Source organism: Diceros bicornis, chromosome 2 (assembly GCF_020826845.1).
Source record: "Diceros bicornis minor isolate mBicDic1 chromosome 2, mDicBic1.mat.cur, whole genome shotgun sequence".
NCBI classification, from domain to species: Eukaryota; Metazoa; Chordata; class Mammalia; order Perissodactyla; family Rhinocerotidae; genus Diceros; species Diceros bicornis.
Genome location: NC_080741.1, coordinates 87,626,989 through 87,651,623, shown reverse-complemented (window position 1 = coordinate 87,651,623; position 24,635 = coordinate 87,626,989). Strand labels below are relative to the sequence as shown.

The 24,635-nt window shown below is 37.9% G+C and overlaps 1 protein-coding gene across 6 annotated transcripts in view; it reads right to left on the bottom strand.

Annotated features, from left to right (window-relative positions):
- The window catches only part of TMCC1 (transmembrane and coiled-coil domain family 1), a 257,218-nt gene that overhangs the window by 31,424 nt on the left and 201,159 nt on the right, over positions 1-24,635 (bottom strand). The window contains exon 1 of one of the 6 annotated variants that reach the window (XM_058565880.1): positions 12,107-12,262. The exons of 4 other annotated variants lie outside the window; for them this stretch is intronic. In XM_058565880.1, coding sequence (XP_058421863.1) covers positions 12,107-12,169 — 63 coding nt within the window. In that variant the 5' untranslated portion in view covers positions 12,170-12,262. Of the gene's footprint in view, positions 1-4,800; positions 5,029-12,106; positions 12,263-24,635 lie in introns of those variants that run through there. One more of the 6 variants, XM_058565892.1, reaches the window with a different exon arrangement.

Genomic DNA, 24,635 nt, shown 5'->3' with positions numbered 1-24,635 from the left:
GGAGTTATACAGCTCTGGGTTTGACTTTTGTGTCATTATCCTCTCGAGGATTGCCTTTGCCAACTCCCCCACACCTCATTCCTAACAAAAAGAAATCCCATAGTCTATCAGCACTCCATAAATTATATCTTAATCATGACAATATTTTTCACCTATCTCCACTGTCTCACTGCAGAAATGACATGCCCTTCCCGTCTCAAGTAAGCAGCAAATCTCTCATGTGCAATTCTGAGTGACATTTAGTTTGCTGTGCTGTGGAATGGAGAGGAGACCTCAAGCGGGGTAGTAGAAAATAAAAACAAACTAAGTTCCACTAGCCCACAGCCAGCAAGCTTTTTCTGTAAGCATTCCATTTTTCACTTTGGAGCTAAACTCAAGATTCATCTTATAGTCTTAAAAACAGGCCTTTCCACTTGTTTTTTTCTCACTTGATAAACAATTTTCATTGCTTAACTTAAAAAAGTTTGAAAAATCACTGATAAACAAATAATACTCATGGCAATGAGCCTGGCCACTTCTGAATTTGGCACTATAGTTTCTCTCAAACTTCTTTTTTCTACTAAAAAACACTTAAAGCCCTGCTCTCTTTTCTCCAACCAGCACTTTTTTTTTTTTTTTTTTGTGAGGAAGATCAGCCCTGAGCTAACATCCATGCTAACCCTCCTCTTTTTGCTGAGGAAGACCGGCTCTGAGCTAACATCTATTGCCAATCCTCCTCCTTTTTTTTTCCCCAAAGCCCCAGTAGATAGTTGTCTGTCATAGCTGCACATCCTTCTAGTTGCTGTATGTGGGACGCGGCCTCAGCATGGCCAGAGAAGCGGTGCGTTGGTGCGCGCCCGGGATCCGAACCCGGGCCGCCAGTAGCGGAGCGCACGCACTTAACCGCCAAGCCACGGGGCCGGCCTTCCAACCAGTACTTTTCAGGTCCATCTTCATAAAAACAAAGTTTTAAAATCATTTCACGAGTGATATTGCATATGTAACAATGAGGACATGTTCACTGAAATGAGAACTCTCGTGGGGTTTGCTCACTAGCTTTGTAGCTTAAAGATTCTACCAGGTGCCTCAGCAAATTTATCAAAAAAACTAAATCATGGATCACTTGGGAATAATGGAAACCTTAAATTTAAATTCATATATGCTAAGGGTCACAACTGTAATGGTTCTTCTGACATGACATGCTGTTTCACATCTCCAGGCTTTTGCCCACACAGATCCCTTGGCCAGTCCAGGCCATGTTCTCCTTTCCTTTTCTGGCTAACTACTATTCATCCTTCAAGACCCAGTTCAGGTGTAACCTCCTCTAGGAACTCTTTCCTGACAACCTCTCTCTTTCATCTAGATTAATGGTTCTTCCTTTATATTCCCATATATCTATACATACGTTTCTATCACTATCCTTATCACATTATGTTGAAATGATTGTTTGGGTGTCTTGCCCCGGTCAGTTCCCGAGGGCAGAGATCAACTCACATTCATCTTTGTACCTCAAGAAGCTAGCACAATGCCTTGTACAAAGAAGACACCCAGTAAATGTTTGTTTAATATAAATGCTCACCAGCATATCCTTAACACGATCCCTCTAGATCTCATACGCCACGTAGCGACTGAGCCTATGATACTGTGAATGGAAAAAAAACACAAGAACTTTTTTTTTAAGAAAAACAGCTTCCAACAGATGACACTCATCCCTCCAAGGCTGCTGAGGAAAAGGTGCTGACTGGGTTGAATACCAGTTTAGATTATTAACATCCTATCTGGCCTACCCTGCTTCAACCCAACTGCAAAATATTCATTATGGGATCTAGGGCTGCTGCTCAGAACTGCTTTGTCACAGAAGGACTGATGTCCTGACTATGTGAAAGACATCACTCAGGATTAGCACCGCCAGATGTACTTTGGGCTTGATGTTTAGACTCAACGGATCCATATGAGCTTGGTCAGATGATTTATTGTCACTTTAACAAAACTTCACAGAATGCTTTCTATGTACAGGGCTTATGTTAGGCATTGGATGTACCAAAAAGGAAAAAGATCCTAAGGAGCCTGCAATCCTAGTAGTGATAGTGTAAACAGACAATAACATGCTGCTTTGTTATGGGTGAGTGTAATTTTTATAAGCACGGATTCTTTGAGCTAGGAAGGAACCTAACAGGTCATCCAGTTATGAAAATTCATCCAGTTATGAAAAATATAGATGAGTAACAGATTTAAGGGACAGATCTCTCCCTGATAACTAAAAGAAAAAATAAGGGACATATACTGAAAATAAGGAGAGGTGCATGGTTCAACTCAACCAGGAGGTTTCAAATATCAGTTCACGTATGTCACTGGAAGTATCCAAGCAGAGACTTCATGCCCGCATGTTAAGAATATCACAAGGATATACTGATTGACAGCTGGAACAGGTGATCCAAGTTCTCTTCTAATTCTAAGATTTTAACTGTTGTTAAAAAGAAATAGTGACTCGAGGTATAGATTACTCAAAAATCATTCTCACAAGACTTCAGAATGAAGAATGATTAGTCTGACGCACAGAAATTTGCTAACACTAAAATCAGTTTCTATTTTTTGAGCATGCGCTAACCAGTGTAAGGAGAAGGTGACACGGTAATATGTTTTCACTGCTGAGGATTTTAAAATACATATAAAATCCATGTGAGGGGGCTGGCTCTGTGGCCGAGTGGTTGAAGTTTCACGCACTCTGTTTCAGCGGCCCGGGTTCATGGGTTTGGATCCCGGGCTCAGACCTACTCCACTCATCAGCCATGCTGTGCCGGCATCCCACATACAAAAGAGAGGAAGACAGGCACAGATGTCAGCTCAGGGCTAATCTTCCTCAAGCAAAAAAAAAAGAGGAAGACTGGCAATGGATGTTAGCTCAGGGCGAATTTTCCTCAGGGGGAAAAAAAAAATCCATGTGTGTATAACCCAATTTGTAAAACCTGCCACCAATGAGTTCCTCTTTACAAGTTAATTCCTTACAAATACTTTTATGACAGAAGCCTCATTAAGACAAAAGATTTCTAAACCTTGGCTTAATCCTATTTATTTCCAGCAATTTTGATAAAAAAAGTTCTAAAGCAATGAAAGAATTTGGAAAGCTCCATGGAATCTGTGATAATCTGGCTCTCCCTGAACTGGCTATTGTTGGGCTTGTTAGGTAGCTTGTGAAGAGCAGAGGCTCTAAGTGGGGGGCTATCCAAACTATACATCCCCAATCCCATTTTAGGGCCTAATTACTCTTCTTTCTCTTAAAATGGTCTTAAATATCATTTATTAGCTAATGACTTCCGAACGTATACCTCCAACCCATATTTCCCTTAACTCTAGACTTATATATCCAACTACTTACTCAGTATCTCTCCTTGGATGTCTAACAGTTATTTCAAATTTACTACATACCAAACTGAGTTCCTGATATCCGCCAAACCTGCTCCTCCTGCAGTCTTTCCCACCTCAGCTAATCGCTACTTCATTGATCCACATGCTCAGACCCAAAGCCTTGGCAGTCATCTTTGACTTCTCTTTCTCTCACATATCCTATTCCAGTTAACAGCATGAATAATCACAGCTGCTAATACATATAGTATAGTACTTACTATGTGCCAGGCACTGTTCTAAACCCTTTGCATGTTTAGTAAATTAATTCTTACAATAACATTAGAATATGGTTCTGTTTTATATCTAAGAAAACCAAAGCATAAAAAATTTAAGTTGTCCAAGATCACAAAGTAAAGAAGTGGAAAAGTTAATGTTTAAGTTCAGTGTGGCTACAGAGTCTGTGCTGTTACCCCTATGTATACTACATTGCCCCAGCAAATGTTTTGGGCTCTACCTGCTAAAGAGATGCACAATCCGACCACTTCTCACTGAATCTTCACTGCTGCCACCCTGGTCTAAGCCACTATCAGCTCTCACCTGGACTACTGCAATAGTCTCCTAACTATTATTGCAATAATATTTTTATAATCAATTATCTGCAGAGCAGCCAGAGTGGTCTTTTTAAAACATAAGTCAGATCACAACAGTCTTTTACACCTAAAACTTGCCAGTGGCTCCCTATCTAAGTTAGAGTAAAAGTCAAGGTCCTTACAATGGCCTAAATGACCATGATCTGGCACCTGCTCCACATCCACTACCTCCCACTGCATCTCCTTCTACTCATACCTTTACTCCACTGCCACCAGCTACAATGGCCTCCTTGCTGTTCCTGGACTGTGCCAAGCATGCATTCATTTCAGAGCTTTTTCACTCAGTGTTCCTTCCACCTAGAATGCTCTTCCCAGACACCCGCATGGCTTACTCTATCATCTCCTTTAAGTCTGCTCCAATTTCACATCAGTATTGAGGACTTCTCTGACACCTTTATTTAAAATTGCAACCTCCACTTCCATTACAAACTCCCTATTCTCCTCCTGGGCTTCATTTTTCTACATAGAACTTTTTTACTTTCTGACATATATTTTTATATCTATCACCAAAAACTAGAATGCAAGGTCCACTAAGGTAGTGATTTTTGTGTTCTGTCCACTTCTGTTTCTCTAACTCCTAAAACTGTGCATAGCAGTAGCTGCTCAAATATTTGTTGAATGAATGAAAGTATTTCCTCTTCACTTATCTATTCAGAGAATATTTTGGGTACTGGCTATTTGCAAATTTCTTTCATTAAAATCTGAAGTGCTTTTGTTTACTGTATTACCAAGAGGTCTTAACAAGGTTATTTATAACTTTATCTGTGTTATAACAGGATCTTATTAAATCAGAAACTGACTTCTAATGCTCCTTGAAATATCTTACCTTCATACATTAAAAATATTTGGCTCAAAAATAGGGGCCGGCCTGGTGGCGTAGTGGTTAAGTTCACGTGCCCGGCTTCAGTGGCCTGGGGCTCGCATGTTTGGATCCCAGGTGCGGACCTGCACACCGCTTATCAAGCCATGCTGTGGTGGTGTCCCATATAAAGTAGAGGAACTTGGGCAAGGATGTTAGCCCAAGGCCGATCTTTCTCAGCAATAAAGAGAAGGATTGGCAACAGATGTTAGCTCAGGGCTAATCTTCCTCAAAAAAAAAAAAAAAGCCTCAAAAATCAGATATTTCTTAATTAAAAAAAGCTTAGAATTGGTTTATACTTTTGCACACATTGCAGTACTATACATTAGTATCCCCTTCTGTTTTATTCAGAACATGAGTTAAATGCCTAACATTATTACTTTCCTATGTGAACTATTCGAATATTTCCAGAATTGTCTCATGAGGCTTACTCCTCAGACATCTTTTTTTTTTTTTTGGATTTTTTTTTTATTGATGTCATAATAGTTTATAACATTGTTGAGTTTCCAGTTGTATATTATTATTTGTCAGTTACCATATAAATGCACCCCTGCAACCCTTGTGCCCACCCCTCAACTTCCTTCCCCCTGGTAACCACCAAACTGCTCTCTCTGTCTGTGTGTTAGTTTATATTCCACATATGAGTGAAGTCATACAGTGTTTGTCTTTCTCTGTCTGGCTTATTTCACTTAACATAATACCCTCCAGGTCTATCCATGTTGTTGCAAATGGGACGATTTTGTCTTTTTTTATGGCTCAGTAGTATTCCATTTATATATACACACACACACACACACACACACACACACGTCACATCTTCTTTATCCAATCATCTGTTGATGGACACTTGGGTTGTTTCCACTTCTTGGCTATAGTGAATAATGCTGCAATGAACATAGGGGTGCATAAGCCTCTTTGGATTGTTGATTTCAAGTTCTTTGGATAAATACCCAGAAGTGGGATAGCTGGATCATAAGGTATTTCTATTTTTAATTTTTTGAGGAAATCTCCATACTGTTTTCCATAGAGGCTGCACCAGTTTGCATTCCCACCAGCAGTGAATGAGAGTTCCCTTTTCTCCACAACCTCTCCAACATTTGTTATTTTTTGTCTTGGTGATTATAGCCATTTTCACGGGTGTAAGGTGATATCTTAGTGTAGTTTTTTTTTTTTTTTTTTTTTTGTGAGGAGATCAGCCCTGAGCTAACATCCGCCAATCTTCCTCTTTTTCTTTGCTGAGGAAGACGGCCCTGGGCTAACATCGGTGCCCATCTTCCTCCACTTTATATGGGACGCCGCCACAGCATGGCTTACCAAGCAGTGCGTCGGTGCGCGCCCGGGATCCGAACCAGCGAACCCCGGGCCGCAGCAGCGGAGCGCGCGCACTTAACCGCTTGCGCCACCGGGCCGGCCCTCTTAGTGTAGTTTTGATTTGCATTTCCCTGATGATTAGTGATGTTGAACATCTTTTTATATGCCTATTGGCCATCTGTATATCTTCCTTGGAAAAATGTCTGTTCATATCCTCTGCCCATTTTTTGATTGGGTTATTTGGTTTTTTGTTGTTCAGTTCAGTGAGTTCTTTATATATTATGGAGATTAACTCCTTGTCAGATATATGATTTGCAAATATCTTCTCCCAGCTGGTGGGTTTTCTTTTCATTTTGATCCTGGTTTCATTTGCCTTGCAGAAGCTCTTTAGTCTGATGAAGTCCCACTTGTTTATTTTTTCTTTTGTTTTCCTTATCCGAGTAGACATGGAATTCGAAAAGATCCCTCTAAGACCGACGTCAAAGAGTATTCTGCTTATATTTTCTTCTAGGAGTTTTAATTTCAGGTCTTACCTTCAAGTCTTTGATCCATTTTGAGTTAATTTTTGTGTACGGCAAAAGATAATGGTCTACTTTCATTCTTTTGCGTGTGGCTGTCCAGTTTTCTCAGCACCATTTATTGAAAAGACTTTCCTTTCTCCATTCTATGTTCTTAGCTCCTTTGTTGAAGATGAGCTGTCCATACAGATAGACATCTTTTGAGGCTATGAAAGTTCAAGGTTCAATCTGATTTATATGTAAATCTGATGATGATGATAGTAGCAAAAGTAGCAGGAATTGAGTGTTTACTATGTACCTGGTACTGTTGTTAAGTGCTTTGCTTATATTTACTTAGTTAATCCTCAAAATAACCTTAGGAAATGTATACTATTGCAATCCCCGTTTTACTGCTGGGGAAATTGAGGTCGGGAGAGGTTAAGTAACTTGTCCAAAGTCACATAACCAGTGAGCAGCAGCGCCAGGATTTAAACCCATAGGATTTGGCTTCAGAGTCCTTGCTCTTAACTACTTCACTACAATGCTTCTCATAACAGACATGACCACCACCACTTGGAGCAACAGAAAAAGGAGGCAAAGATGATTTCTACAAAATTAGACTCTGGATGGGAATCCCCTATTTAGGATTACATACTCCTCCCTAAAGTTTATTTAAAAAACAAAACAAAACATATACATAGAGAGAGTATGAAGTAAGATATTACAGGAGATATGAAGGTGGTAGTAGTATGGTATTGTCCAAAAGTGGCTTATATAATGGGAAGTATAGGTAAAAGGTAATTTAACATTTCCAAGATCTTTAAAATCTGATTACTCTTAAGGTATTAGACAGTATATACTGCAGGCATTTACACCGACTTTATAGGTGTATCTGCTTTAGTCCATCGTACAAAAAAGCAGCTATGTTCTCAAAATTAAGTACAGATTCTAAGAAAGATAATAGTCTGGAGTATCACTTATCAAAGATTTTATATTTTTTAATGAAAAGAAACTTGACCTATTAAGAAGAGTTTATCAGGAGTGTAAGAATAACCTGTCCTCTCTATTTAGATAAATTTTTCTTAAAATAATTTTTATTCAGTTGCAGGTAACCAAGTAATGTTAAAAATGCAGTCATTCTTTTGCAATAGAAGGTTCATATTTGCTTAGATTTTTCTTACTCAAGATCTATAATGACAAAGTACAATATAAAAACCAACTTTCTCAAATAGAACAAAAAGGACATTACGTAATCTAGTTTATACTTCTACATTACAATGGGACAACGTGTGACTAAAAAAAGGACTAAATTAAATACATCTATGAAGAATTAGAATAAATATGTGACTGGTGTGGATTTCAGAAGATAGTCCAATAGTTTCTCAGGGTTTTAAGTGGAGGTTTCTATAACTCCTAAGAGGGTTAAGAAATCTCTGAAATTCAGGCCCCAAAAGAATGGAAATCAATGCATACCAATGTTAACTGAGATAATAAGAAGGAAATTCAACTATTCAGAGACTTCTGAAAGGGCAAATTGAACGTTTAAGCCTCTGTGAAGGACTTACTTAAATGGGAAGGAACCAATGTCAGAACTTGTTTCTGCATTTCTGCACTCTGTTGGGGGGTGAGGGGAGGCTTGACTTGAGAGCAGTACTATCTCATTAGGTGTATTCCTCCTGCAATGCACAGTCTTATCCAGTCTTAACAATTATCTAGTCTTAAACGCCAATAGCGACCTCACTGAAAAAATTCTGCATGGATTCTGGAATTATTCCAGAGAATGGGAAAAGAGGAGACACAGAGAACAAGATCAGCTATGGATGCTGGTCCTTACTGTCCTGGTCAATGCTTTCACAGGTGATAAGTAATAGCAAGATTTTAGTTTTTCTGATAAATTACAAATAAAGTAAAAGTAGAAAAGTATATGATGAAAATGACTAGTTCAGGGATTTTGCATACGAAAGGAAGAACATTTCTACTATGTATCTAGGTATCTGCAAGGTAAAAATGTAGGACAGCCTAGAGAAAATGAGGAGCAGACAGATGGGGGAAGGAAGGACATCATGGTGCTACGATACTAAGGAAGCAGGCTGTAGAAAAGATCAAGGCTTCTACAATTTAATTTATTTTGCAATTATCCTTTGTCTTCCTTATGTAAAGCACTGAATAAAGGTGGAATCCTTGCTCTCAAGAAACACATGCTCTAGGGCCGGCCCCCTGGCCTAGTGGTTAAGTTCAGCACACTCAGCTTTGGCAGCCCGGGTTCGGCAGCGACCCATATACAAAATAGAGGGAGATTGGCACAGATGTTAGCTCAGGGCAAATCTTCCTCAAGCAAAAACAGTAAGATTGGCAACAGATGTTAGCTCATGGCGAGTCCTCCTCAGCAAAAGAAAATACCACCACATGATCTAGTTGGTGAGAACATGGAAAGGATCAACTGAAATACAGGTCTGATTAAGTAAATGACATAGTAGCTATGAAGGCAAAATACTTCTCGAACACAGGAAGGAGCCATGTATTCAGAATAAAGGAAAGGGAACAGAGAAGGCTTCTTGGAGGAGGTGAAAAATGAAATGAGCCTTGAAGGAAATTTCTAAAAAAAAAGAGAAGGGGTAAGGAAAGGCATTCCAGGTTGACAGCCCAGTATGAGCAAAGGGCCAGAGGAAGAAAATATGACAGCATTTTCAAGATAACTGAATGGTTCATGAGGCTGTAAAAGTATGACATAGGAGAGGGCTGTAGTGGGAGATGAGCTCCCAAGGTACTGTTTTGGACTTTATTCCAAGGATATCACTGAAGGCTTCCCAGTAGTAAGAGTAGTATAATCTCCTTTGGAATCTAGACTTATAGATCCAGAAGGCTACTTGACTATATCAAAATTTGCACGTCCAAAACCAAAGACCATGATCCTCCTCTAAACCTGGTTCTCTTACAGTGTTCTATATCTCAGGAAAAACATCACTATCCATCAGATTATACAAGCCCAAATCAAACCAAACCAAAACCCAGGAACCATTCTTGACATCTTCTGCTTTCTACCTATATTCAATTCAACAAGTCCTATCTATTTTGCTTTCCAAGTTTCCATCAAATTACAATACTTTCTATCTCTAGTTATCTCTACTGCTACCACCTTAGGACAAACTCTTTGTCGCTTCTCTCCTGGATCACTCTCCCTGACTGATCTATCTGCATTCACTTAGGCTGGAGAATTTTTTTTTACCAATGCTTAAATTCTTTTAGTAGCTTCCCACAACTCTTAAAATATTAAAAACAAGAATCTGAACATGATCCATAAGGTCAGTCCTATGTGATTAGGCTCTGGATCTATTTTTCTAGCTTCATCTTACAGCATGTTTCCCCGACTCTAGTCACCCTGGTATTTTTCAGCCCCTGCTGCTCACCCTGTTTATTCTCACCATAGGGCCTCTGCACATGCAATACTGCCTACTTACCCTTTCTTCAACTCTTAGCCAGGCATTTTGCTAGGTGCTTAGGCACATACTGACGAACAAAACAAAGTCACTGTCTTCATGAGGCTTAGGGCTGAGTAAGGGAAAGTGGCCAAGACAGAAAAACCAGTAATCAAATAATATAAATTGTGAAAAGTACTACAAACAAAAAGAACAGAGTGCTGTGAGAAAAGGAATAATGTAAGGGAGGGAAACCTATTTTAGATTGGGAGGTCAGAGAAATTTTTTTGAACAGGGGCATTTGAACTGAACTCTCAAAGACAGAAAAGGATGTCATTACTTTAACCAGGCCATAAATGAAGAAAAGTATTATTACCGTGGGTTTCATGTGCCAAGAAAATACAGAATTTAGAATTTTATCAGAATCAAGATAAAAACACACAGTTAATGGGGCGATTCAAAAAAAGAAAAAAAGATTTGTCTAGTCTTCTTAGAATTCACTTGGTGTAAAGTTGAGACTGTGTTATCAAAAAGGCTTAAGGAAGGAGCAGAAGGATGCTGAGAGAGGAAAAGGTCAGTAAACAGGGAGGGGGTCACCTGCCCATTAACCTAATCGAGTATATGGACAGCTGGATTTACGAGGCTTACATAACAAATGAGTCAGCAAAAAGTCAGGTGTCAATGGATCTCTTCTGTGCCCACTCTTTAAGAGGCTAGGAAACTTGGCTCTCTCTATTGGTAAGAACAGGAGCCCAAGAACAAGATCTGAAATAGGCTAATAAAACAGTCACCGTAACTTCTAGCAATACTTGCCTAAGTTAGGATGAGGAAAAGTAAATCTTCATGCTTAGAAAAAACATAAGAAACAGGATCCAACTTAAAGCAGATTGGAGCAAGGTGATTCTGGCAGGATTTCACAGATCTAATGTGACATTTGTTTAGCTTGTACTAAAATGCTTATTAAAGATTCCAAAATCAAGAATCCTAAATCTGCTGAAAGCAAAACCTAGATTTTAAAAAGAAAATGTTTTTATCTTTCTTTGGGTCCATAAATATTTCAGGGCTACTTCTACCACTATCTTTTCTCTAATAAAGGCTAACATGTATTAATAGTAACAGAAATAGGACTCATAATGATAGAATTGGGTCTGGCAAAGAAAAATGTACAAAATAGAACATAAAAGGGATTAAATCACAGTACAAGCAAAGAGATGCAGCACTAACAACTACTTGATATTGAACAGCAATGATAATGAAACAAAGACAAACACCCACCAACGGACAGCTATGAAAATAGCAGACTCCTCATCCTGCCTTCCTCCACCTCCATACTTAGGTTCTCAGCCTATTACTGTTCCAGTGGCAACAACTCAATAAGAGCAGGCGGCCTTTATTTTTTCTTCTCCACTCAGGCCACAGTGAAAGCTGGAAAAAAAAAGGGGGTAATTATGACTGTTCAAAGAAGAGAAAAGATATCTAATTGTTAGTCAGCCATTCTTTGCTCTGGAAAATCCTGGCTTCTGACTGCTCATGGATATCTGAGAAAACTTGATGATTATCTCTAAAGGTCACAAGTGAATGACCAGAAACAACGGTTTCCTTTCTGGCTCCCTTGGCCATCCCTTTCCATCAAATGTGAATCTGCAAAATGTTTTAGTTATTGCTAAGAGGCAATTCTATGTAGCTGACATAGAAAAGTAAAAAAAAACAAGAAAAAACAAACACCAAAAAACACAAGCAACACATTTATCTTACCAAAACCCCCTGTCAGGCAGTCTGCTGATTGTGCTTGCCACAAAGCTCATCCATTTGTGCACTGCCAGAGCAAGCTTGAATCGTGAAAACAAATCACAACCTCTTTTGGCTATAAGCTCTTTCCATCTGTCCCAGCTTCCAAACTGCAGAGGAGCTGTGGCATAGTCTGTTACGGCTGCACGTACTTAGTTTCCGAGAATAACGCTGTAAATGAGGACAGCTACCACTGGGAATGCATTCCCCCACCAAAGAGCCAGCCGAAATGAAGCTTTAGTGGATCCCTGGGCTTCTCACCTTCACAGCCTCAGAGAAGTGCCTTTCACAGAACAGGCAGGTACAGCCGCACCACATCAACATCCCTGCATAGCCAATCCTCCGCAGTGCCCACCTCAGACTACATACAGTTCCGGTTCTGTCTCCTGCATCAACTCTCAGAGCTTTCTACATCTGGAAGCCCGGCAGGACTGGGTGTTGAATAAACAGAAAGCTTCTGCCTGTTTTCTGCCAAACAGGCAGAACAAGCGTGCGTGTGTGTGTGTGTGTGTGTGTGTGTGTGCGCGCGCGCGCTGTTTGCCGGAGCTGCTAAAGCAAATGAATAGTTTGACTTCGAGAATGGAGATCACAGACAGTATCTGGCTCTCTTCTAGAGCTGTGAGCATCTTTTATAAAAGACAAAAGCATCAAGTTGGTGGAATTTAAAGCTACAGGGCATTAATTCAACATTCCCATTTGTCTTCTCATTTAAAACCAGATAAGGTTTAGAGAATAGCTTAAAGAAGGTTAAAAACATTCTAAATAAAATAACATTGTTTAAGGTTGCTTAGTTCATTAAATATAAAGAAAAAACCATCTACCCATGTTTCGATAAAGGACTAAAAGATTGCCAGAACAGATTTCCATGCTTTCCTAATGTTTCTTCTCCTATTTTTCATTTTAGGTTCACAAAATAATTTAAATGAAAATTAAGCAAGAAGGGCCAGCACCGTGGCTTAGCAGTTAAGTGCACGCGCTCCGCTACTGGCGGCCTGGGTTCGGATCCGGGTGCGCACCGACACACCGCTTCTCCGGCCATGCTGAGGCCGTGTCCCACATACAGCAACTAGAAGGATGTGCAACTATGACAGACAACTATCTACTGGGGCTTTGGGGGAGAAGGAAAAAAAAGAAAAAAAGGAGGAGGATTGGCAGTGGATGTTAGCTCAGAGCCGGTCTTCTTCAGCAAAAAGAGGAGGATTAGCATGGATGTTACCTCAGGGCTGATCTTCCTCACCAAAAAAAAAAAAAAGAAAGAAAGAAAGAAAGAAAATTAAGCAAGAAAAAGAAAGTTGAGCATCAGACCACAAAGTCTTATTCACTACGGACAAGGGGAAAAAATGCTTCTGAACAAAAAGGACTGGAGCTCTCTGAAATTTAAACAACAGGTTAAAATACCACAATTGTAAGCCCAGGCTCAGCCCTTGTACCTAACATACTATTTATTAAATACTCATGATACCACATAAAAGAACTGAACATCTTAAAGAGACTGTTCCTGCCTGGAAAAAGTCACTTTGGGATTTAGGCAAGCTATCTGAGCTTTATTTCTTCACTTGTAAAAGCAGTTTCGGAGAATGCACACAGGAAGAATTTTAATGATTATAAAATATAGTATAGTATGTACAATGTATATAGTTATCTAGTAACACTTCTCTGAGGTTAACATGTAGAAAGGAACTGGACATGAAGAAAATTTGATATAGTACATTATAGTCCTTTCTATGAGCCTAAAGCTGTGATAATTTCTGTACTTCTATTTAAGAATGGGGCTGGAAGCTCAGGCCAGCATAGTATTGAGCGGTATTAGCATTCACCAGCTTCAGCAGTGTTCTTTCACTTAAATCAGATAAAGCCCTCCAAATGGAATCTAAAGCACCTTGAATGAATTTGAAAAAAATTCCGGGTTAAAACTATGGGCTCCAGAAATTCCTCTTCTATCTCTAGAGGCGAGAACTCTGACCTTTACTCTCTAGAACAAATTAATAAAGAATTTTATGACTTAATATAAGTTTTGTCTTTGCTTAAAAATTAGGTTGTAAGGTTTCAACAGAGTAAATGTTCATTTCTACAAAAACAATGACAAAAAACTCAATCCTGCACCACTAACATCAACACTAGCTGATGTTTGTTTAATTCTGTATATTAGCATTTTTAATATATATTCTATTAAGACAATCATGTTCATTGTAGAAAACTTTGAAAACACAAGTGGGCATAAAAGAAAGCAAAAATTATCTGTAATCTCACCACTCAGAGAAAACCAAACACTGTTACGAGGCTCTTTTATCCTCTTTTCTACCATTAAGATCATTGAAGCATGTGTTGAGACAAGGTACTATTAGATCAAACCTGCCTTGACTGGATGAGCCATCACATGGAAGACAGTAGCCCTGAAGAGTTGCCTGCGTCTAAAGTAGATCTTCTGTATGAGAAATGTTCATTGTATACTTGTATGAGAATCACGATTTTACCTTAAAAAATTATCCTTCAGCAGTTTTTGAGGTTCCACTGAGATGCCAATGGATTTACCTGAGTTGCCAGAGAAGTGCCCCTCACTGGCTACGGTAGCCTGGGTACCTCTATTCTTGGCTTCCAAAGTAAATCCCAAGTGGCAATAGAACTTTTTCTTTTTTTTTTGCTGAGGAAGATTAGTCCTGAGCTAACATCTGTTGCCAATCTTCCTCTACTTTACATGTGGGTCGCTGCCACAGCGTGGCTGACAAGTGGTATAGGTCTGTGCCCGGGATCCAAACTCGTGAACCTGGGCTGCCGAAACGGAACACGCCAAACTTAACAACTACGCAACAGGGCCAGCCCCTCAATAGAACTTTAATTTTGCTGACTTTCTAGTTCTCTCAATTTTCCCCCCTCTTGCTGATTTTGTTTTTGTTTTTTGTTTTATGCACAGTTGATAAATTACTCCTCACTGATGGCAGCATTGATTGAGAATTTGATTTTTTTGGTTTGACCATTTGGTGGTCTCTGCAGAAGAGTGATAGATATCTATCTTCTGTTGGGTAAGAAACCAAAAGAGAATGTTTTACATATTATAATGGAGAACAGCTCTTTGAGATCTGTATTGGTGAGGTTTTGTGTTTTTGTGTTTACTTTTGACCCACAACTGAGGTTGTAGAACTGAAGCCACAGCTCTCCATGTGTCTGTGCCTGTAATTCAGAAAGACCTTGACTGACTTGTTTAAGTATGAAATGTTAGATTATAATATTTCTTAAATTAAGGAGCTTGTTCTCATTGGTTTTATAGAGGTAAATAAACAGTTACATATCAAATATTCTTAAAATTCTAAGAAAACAAAGTGAACAAATAATACTTCAAATATGCTAGACAAAGAAATCTTTCTTACAGAAACTACTAGCTTAGAAACATTTTAAGAATCCAAATTTATATAATTAAGGTAAATATTTTGCAAATCAAGACTAGTTTTGTCAGAGTTAAGTATAATACTGCATATATTTTAATTTACTTGGGTTTGTTTTCTCATATAGAAGTTAATCTGAACTTCCTAAACTTACTTATACAGGTTAAACTTACTATACAGGTTTACTGATCAAATAAGCTAGTATCACTCTTCCTATATAATGTTTGATACTTAAAAAAATAAAAATTTGTGTTCCTCTAAATCAAATCATAATGCTGACAAATTTTTTTCTATCAATGGCAATTATGTGTCAGCTTAATGACCCCAGGATCTGATGGTAATTTAAAATCATGAACTAATGTTAAATAGAGCTAATTAATAAATAATTCTTGGGTGCCCAGATAATTTCTAAGTAAAATTGAATACTAAATGTTGATTATTAAGCATAATTTTAAGTTGATATACCTTTGCTTCTTATTTGTATATGCTATTACAGTGGCTATATCTTTGGGTCATATTAATAAGTGGGTTCATTTTGCCACTTCAAGAAAGTGTAAAAGAGGTGAGTATGGCTGTAGAAAGTCAGTTATGTGTATTCAGGAGCTTTACCAGTCTGCCAAAATGCTTGTGTACAAGAGAGAGTTCTTATTATCCACTCCCTCCACCCAGTTTTCTCTCTGAAATATAAGTTATAACTGATATAGGTGGTTGGAACTATAATAGGGGCAACAGTGACAGAGAAATACAAACTGTAAAGTCCTTTTGTTTTTCAAGGAAAAAGAGCATTTTTGCCCCAAAGTAATTTGAAAGAAGGACAAATCTTAGGAAGTGAATTTGATTTATACTAGTGGGATCTGAAAAGAAGACCTGAAATATGTTCAATTTTGGCAAAATTCAATCAGTTTTGATAGGCTTGCTTCTTTGGCTTATTGATTAATGCCTTCATCTACAGTATGAAAGATTATTCTTTATCTTCTGTATAATTTACCTAGATAGCAGAATAACTTTCTGGCTTTATGTTGGATTTATTGTGTTCTTAATGATTAAAAAACAAACCAACCAACCCAGAAAGAATAAAGGTTCTTGTGAAAGAGCTAAGATGCTTTACAATTGCATTCCCTTGTATGCTTATTATAATGTTTTATTGTACTTTTGATTAAACAACCAAGTACTGTTTCTCACTCATGATCCTATATTAATCAAAGGTGCAAATTTCCTTTGACAATTCTTTTAATTAAGCCTTCCCCAAACTGGATCCTAAACATAGAAAAATGCAACTTTCAGGATAACTTTTATTCCTAAAACTATCTTTGAGAGTCTCATGGAAAGGACTGTATAAGGTACTGGATAAACTATTGCTACTCCAAAGAACAGACTCTTGGGTACATGCTTCTGAGCTGACAATGTTTAGACAACTTTCAGACTGTACCAGTGGACTGGATCAGGATTTCCAGGACGCTTTAGTCCAGAAGCAGATGTTTCATGAAAGCAGACTGTTGACCCAAGTTCCCTTTTTAATTTTTTTTTCCAAGTTCCATCTGAACAAGAATTAACTACACAGGACTGAATGAATTGACGAGGGAAATTTTATTGTGGCTATTTGTTTAGAATATTGTTGATGTTATCTCAGTGTTCTATTGTTTTGTGGTTATATGAGGAAGCCCCTTCACTTTCTTCTAAAGCTATTTCTAACCCACATTTTGGTAGACTCTGCTTTTGTGATCTGAAATAAAACATTAAGTGGTATCTGATTTTCACTGAATCCTCAGCATTCAGAAACTTATTGAGTTTTCCTTAACTTTTTATGGCAATACAGTTATTTGCATAGGATCGATACCAATCTTCTCTCCTTTTTATCAGGATACAGTTGGATTTTGTACATGTCTGGAATGTCATATTTGAGAATGATTCTCATTTAATCAGATATGAAAAAGCAAATTAAGGAATTATAGTTGACTTTATATATGGAGCCAGTGCCTATAAAGAAGCCTTCTCCGGGGCTTTCAGGTAGTCAGGAAGGTCACTTACTTCTTGGCAATGTCCTTCCCCTTAGCAAATGTTGGGGACTTGAAGATGAAATTAACTCACCCAAATTTATCAGCATTACAGGTAAAATCTAATGAGTTTCTCAGGCATGGTTTTCTAACTCTGGGATAGTAAATAATAGAGGTGTTTAAAAGTCCAATCTAAGATTCTTTATGAAAACTTCCATACAGAAGTTAATCTGGTAGTTGCTCAAAACTGTATCATTGCGGGGCCGGCCCCATGGCTTAGCGGTAAAGTGTGCGCGCTCCGCTGCTGGTGGCCCGGCTTTGGATCCCAGGCGCGCACCGATGCACCGCTTCTCTGGCCATGCTGAGGCCGCGTCCCACATACAGCAACTAGAAGGATGTGCAACTATGACAGACAACTATCTACTGGGGCTTTGGGGGAAAAAAAAAACCCCCCCCCCCCCACACACAAACTGTATCACTGTGGATTTGCAAAGAAAATTCAAGGATGTCTGTATGAGTAATTACCACTCTTACTGCACCTATGTAAATAATCACGTCAAACTTAATGAGACCAATCATTTTGTGATCAAGAAAAATCTTTGGAAATTATTTATGATCACAAGAGAGATGGGAGATTGCCAGCAAAAATAGTAAAAGACTAAGATTTTAAGTATGTCCTTTCAAGGGAATGCCCGGTATTGTCTGTTGGCTCCTTTGAGGTTATCTGATTGTATAAAGGTCTACATCTTTGTCTTTGGCTAGGTTATTTTGCAACTCTGTACAGACGAAAATTACCTTGTTGACAGTATTGGCGATGCAATGCAAATAAATCTTATCTGGTAGAGAATATAAATTTTCTTAAGTCCAATTCTCAATTGGACCAATTTTAACATCTTACTGGGTCCTAATAACTGGTTAATTAGTGAGTTAAATAAAATCTCTGACACATGTTCAGTTTTGTATGAAAGTCATAATCTTACCTTTAAAAATCACCTTTAACCTTTAATAATCCTTACCTTTTATTTCTCAAAGCATATAATTAAAAAGCAATTGTTTAGTTGGAGTTATGAAGCTACAGCCTTCTGCCTATTTTTATAAGGAGCTTACAAAAGAGCTAAGAACTATTTTCACATTTTTCAAGAGTTGTAAAGAACAAAAAAACACAGAAGAATATGTAACAGAGAGCATACGTGGCCCTCAAAGCCTAAAATATTTATTATCTGGTCCTTTACAAAAAAAAGTTTGCCAATCCTTGCTTTAGACCAAACTTATAGCATCTCAATTGGCATAGATATTTTAATGAGTGATCAACTTGACAGAAGAGACAGGATTAAGTCAGCATTTAGCAGCCAAGTCAAGTTAGGATCCAGACTGAGAAAATAGGCTCCTTAACTAAAATACTACCCAGAAATGTATCAGGGATATTTTATTTGATGACACAAAAGATTTCCTTTAAAAAAAATCTAAAAACATTTAAGTGTTACTTTATAAAGAAATTGTTTAGGAGCCAGCCCCCTGGTGTAGCGGTTAAGTGCACATGCTCCGCTGCTGGTGGCCCGGGGTTCGGATCCGAGGCGTGCACCGACACACCGCTTGTCAAGCCATGCTGTGGCGGCATCCTATATAAAGTGGAGGAAGATGGGCACTGATGTTAGCCCAGAGCCAGTCCTCCTCAGCAAAAGAAGAGGAGGATTGGCATGGATGTTAGCTCAGGGCTAATCTTCCTCACACACAAAAAAGAAATTGTTTAATATCATTTTTTAATTAAGTATTTTTCAGACCTCTCAACACTGATTAAAGCTTACTGAATATGCCCTTGGACAGCAACAAAACTGAACACAAGTTTCACTAGACTCTAATTTATGAAATAAATTTACACATTGCTGAATAAGTACAACATAATCTGGATAATAACAGACAAAACATAACCTATTAAATTCATAATTATCTCTGACGAGAAAATATTTTTTCCCGTCAGTAATACAAATCTACAATAATATCTTTATTGTGTTCAACACTGTTGAGTATCGGAAGGATGTTGAAAATTTCACAGTAAAATAGATTTTATCCTTCCAAAATTCTTGGGGGAAAAGAGGTCTTTTAAAAACCTCTTTATTATGCAACATTCCAAACATATATACACACAGAGGATAATGAATCTTGTGCACTCTTCATCCAGCTTCAATTATTAACTCATGGCTCGAACTTGCCCCCTCCTCACAATTATTTGGAAGCAAATCTCAGACAAAAGATGTTCTTTATTAAAAGCCAGCCTAATTCTAGAGGCTTTCCTATATTACTAAAGCCTATCTCAGCTGTCAGACTTCATCAATACTACTTTATTTTTCATATAAAATGCCTAATGTTCTCCTTCTCTTTCACCCTTTACCATATTTTATTCATGAAGGATGCACAGGGGGAAAATGTCCAAAGACCACGGAATTTGTTCTGTTCCTATAGACTGCCATTCTTGATGTTGATGACTGACTGGTTTAAGTTTTTCCCAAAGTGGCAAAAGATGGGAAAAGTAAAGTTGAGTCAAAGAATAAAAATGATAAATCTAATAAATCAATTACTATCTGCAGTCATAGACAGCAGAGAATAGATTTGCAAGGCACTAAAGCTAAAATGTGTCACAAAAATTGGCTGTCCATTCCTCAAGGAGTCTCTTCTCCTGCCCTCCTCCACCTGGCAACCAGTTCAACTAAAAAGTCCCTAACTGTATTAATCTCCCGCTGGGATTCAACAAGAGGTTGAATTGTTTGATTTCTGCAGCTCTCTTTATGCAAAAGCAAACCCCCATAACCAGCCAGTGGGTGGGGGAGGAGAAAAATGACAAAGCAAGGAACTGGAAAGGGGTTTAAAATCTTTTGAGATTACCATGGTCATATATGAACCTCTAAATAAGGCAAGTACTTTCTTTTACTGCTTAGAACCAACTAGTTCAGAAAGGGGAGCAACAAAGGCTTTTGCTTAGTGCCAAAGCCAATGTCAGAATTATGAGGTTTTAGGAAGGAAGAATATAAGCATTGACCTTCTTCAGAAACTAGCTAAATTACCTGTCTTCCTATCTAAGACACCCAACAAGTGAAGGTTGCTTCTTTAGGTTGTGCCTACCTCAAAGGAATCATGTACCACAATGTCATCTAACCACCTAAAGGGCTCAAAGGTGCTGCAGGGAGCTGTTTCACAACTGCAAAGTACCATAAAGCCTTGACTGGAATACCACTCCCTCGCTCAAGGAAGGGCCAAAAACCACCTGCAAAGCAACTGCAGAATCATACAAAAATTTATTCCAGAAAATGAAGTGGTATAATAAAATAGTATCTTTGATGTCATGAGACATAGTATAGAATAGTGGTCTCCAACCTGAGGTCCACAAAAGGGTCAAGTCGTTTTCAGGATTTCCAAACACCCAATGGAAAGCGCACATGTACCCCTAATAAAGTTGTATAGGCAGATTAAAATGAAAAATATTAAATTTTGTCTGGAATTATAACTACTCCAGGGGGTATCACTGCACTAGTGCTCTTCAGAATTGCTGACTGGCTCTTAGTCCCTAATTATATTTTTTTAAAGAGAAAATAATATATGCTGTTTGTAAACAAACATTTTCAAAATAGCAGGTTCACGAGGAAGAAAAAATATAGAGTCTTTGGTGAGACCAGGTTGATTTAATTTTATTTTCTAAGTGAAGTCACACCTTCAATGTTAAAAAAACGAAACAAAACAAAAAGCTAAGAAATTTTAAAAGCATAAAGCAAATCTTAGATTTTGCCCAAGCATATTCTACATCTGGAAAACTACCACCTGGAGGTAATATATAGGTAATGCTATATTGTTTTAAAAAATGCTTTTTACCACAGCGAAGACTGTTTTCTTGCTATACTCCACGAAATGTCAGAGCTACATAAGGTCTCTCTTGAAAATCCTTACTTAATATCTATTTTATACCTTCCAAATCCCAGGTGAACAACAGACCATACTGGGGCTCTCAGAAATAAAAAATAAATACATTTCCCACAGTCTCAGAAAATATGAAAATTTCTAAAATGAAGAAAAATGGCACCCAATGGGCTATGTCAAGTCCATGTGAGAAGAACAAGGATTTATCTCAATTTATTCTTTCCAAAATATTACTAGTCATAGTATTACTAGTCATAGATGGCTTGTGAGGGTGGGGGACATATATGAAGCTACTACATTTTTAAATAACCTGGCTTCATTATTTTTTGCTAGTTAATTTTCCGGTAAACTGCATAGAGGCCTAGTGTTCCCAAATATTCTTTAAGAATAGCCATATGACTCAAAATAAAGAGATAATATCAAGAAAGAATAGGAAGCAAGATGAAGACAGACACTATAGATATTAACTGGCTACTGATGGAAATGTAACTCTTTCCAAATTTCTTGAAGTTTGTTATTAAAAAACAACCAAATGGTCAATTTCTCATTCTTTTACTTTCTCTTGAGATACCATTACATTATAGTATTCTATTGTTTCACATCATTAAGCTTAGACAATAGGCCTTATTATATTAGTAAGATGGGGTTGGAAGGTTGCTAGTCTGCAAGAGGAAACAGAATTGAGAGTCCTTGCTTTGCTCATCAGTTGTGGGACTTGTGTGATTTATGGAGCTTAAAATGAATCAAGATTTAGTATCTAAGAAATAGGACTGGAGCTTGCAGGGTTGAGGCTGGAGACGAAAAACTAGAGAAAGCATAAATAGGATAGTTGAAGAGAACAGATGAATTGTCAAAGGAGAATGGAAGGATAATAAGTATAATATTTAGCTATTAACCCTAGAACATATACATAGTAAATATTATTAAATGAAGGAATAAATGAGTAAGTAAATCTTTGGGATTAGTTGAAATTTAGAACAAAAGACAAAGAAAAATTTTACTCTGTTGCAGATTAGATGATCTCAGAGTTAATATTCACTTGCCTCTCATTTCTTCCTGAGACATTATGTTTTAATGCATTCTGCCTTCTGCTTTGGTAGTTTTAACTTGAGTGGTCAAAAGCTTGAAGAAGAGAGGTAAGAGACTAGAGGTAAGAATACTGCAACATGATAAGGATTGGCGTAAAGTAGTGGCAGAGGAAATGTAAAAGAAAGGCCTAGTGATTCTTCTGAAGAAGGAACCAATAGGATTTGTTGACTACACACTGGAGATGAAAGAGAAGAATGAATCAAAGATGAGGCCTAAGTTGCCAGCCTAAGAGAATGATGATGCAGTTTCAACGGGGAAGATGAAAAACAGGGTTAGTTTTGGGAAAGAAAATTATGAATTCAAATTTAGATATTTTCAATTGCAATAAGGGAAAAATAGTCACTTAGAAATGTTTAGAAAAAAATGTGAAGCTGAAATTTTGATCCAAAGAAAAGGATCTCCTATGGGTATTTTTATAACTAGTGTCAATATTTAATGTAAGTTGACAAATACAAAGCCAAACATTCACATGTTCTTTGGCCCAAATGTGTTTACATTAAATGGAAACTGTGTGTGTAAGTGAAAATGTCTGCTTACGTCAAAGCAACTAACTTTTCTGAATTCCAAACTCACATCAGGCCTATCATAATCAAAATGGCTGAAGAAGAATCTGCACTGTCCTTGAAAAATAGCACAAGCACAGGTTCACTGTCTAAGTTGAAGCTAGGAAACAACTCACTCATAGAACTTCACTGAACTAGATCAACGTTGAGATGTATACACAGCAGCAGTAATGATTCTAATCGTAAAGGAGAAAAGAAAGAAGATAAGGAAGATAACACAACACCTTTTACTGGGGTCAGTAAATATGTTCTAATACAGAAAATATAGAGAATTAATGTCCCTTCAGATCCTAATTTAGACATCAGTGTTTCCTCCAAAACATTTCTAGCTATAGAAGAGGGAATGGCACCAAATGAGTGCTGTGCAAAGGGCATCAGGATACTAAGGGCATATCACTACCCCTAATATCTGTACAGCTGGGGTTCTCACTTTCTAGTGAGGAAGGAAAAGAAGGAGAGGAGGGAAGAGCAGAGGGAGATGGGATATGCCTGGAGACTCTGCTCCCAACCAGGGTTACTTCTGACATTTTGGCTACTACGTTATCTATGGGCTCTATTCACTAAATGCTAGCATCACTTCCCTCCCCAAGTCTTTGTGATAACCAAAACATCCTCTCATATTTCCAAAAGCTGAGGAGGGAGGCGGGGGTAGGTGGGTGGGTGAGTGGAGGGAGAAGTAAAGTTCCTGGACATCTGAATTTTATAATTCAAGAGTTTTCACAAAACTTGATTCATTCTTTAAATACCTATAAGCCTCCAATCTTGATTTTACTTGTCAGAATCCAATAATAGATGCCATCATGTTCACCAGTCTGATTTCCTTAGCTTCAACCTATTTGAAATACTTTATCTTTTCTTTGATGATGAAGATTGGCCCTGAGCTAACACTGTTGGAAATCTTCTTTTTTTTGCTTGAGGAAGATTAGCCCTGAGCTAAAACCTGTGACAATCTTCCTCCATACTGTATGTGGGATGCTGGCACAGCATGACTGATGAGTGGAGTAGGTCCATGCCCAGGATCCGAACCCGTGAACCCAGGCCGCGGAAGTGGAGCATGCGGAACTTGAACCACTCGGCCAGGAGGCCGGCCTCCTGAAATACTTTTAAAAAAAATCTAATATAAAAATAAAATGACTTGTTCCAAAAAAGAAGAGAGAATAAACTCTGTTCTGAGGTTTCTGTATTTCATTATAGTACACAGTCTTGGTATAGTATTTGAATGGGTAAAGTAACACAGGAAATCACTAAAGTTAATGGTGAAATAAGGACCTATGGCCAAAGGTCACCAATCTGTGGCCCTAGTGGAACTACTCATAAAATAAGGGTCCCTAGAAGTTATATAAGACCAATTCATTTATAATTATAAAAAAGAGGGGGGATACATATAGAGGGCCCTAGAGTCACTTCTGGTTCTTTAGGACCAGGCAGAGAGCAGGCAGACGGTATAGGCTCAATACATGTTTGCTGAATCAATCAGTAAGAAATAAAAACATAAATCATATCACCTCAAATACATGCTTATATTATTTAAGTCTATAGCTAGTTGTGGCTGGTTTCTGAATTGGAATCTTCCATTTCTTTTGTATTTAATGTTTTACAGGCTACCTCTGATTGCTAGTCAGTGTTTGTTTATGGGTTAATTTTAATCATCTGAGGATTCAGTTAGTTTCTGAGATTCTACAACCACATTTAAAGTAGCCTTACAAAAAAAAAAAATTCACAGAATTCCAAATTAGAGTTGCAAGAGACCTTAAAAGACAATCTACCCCATCAAGTGAAATTTATTAGAAATGTCTGGGGGAAAAAATCTTTCACAATTAAAATTAGGAGACAAAATTTCTCATATATGACTAAGAAG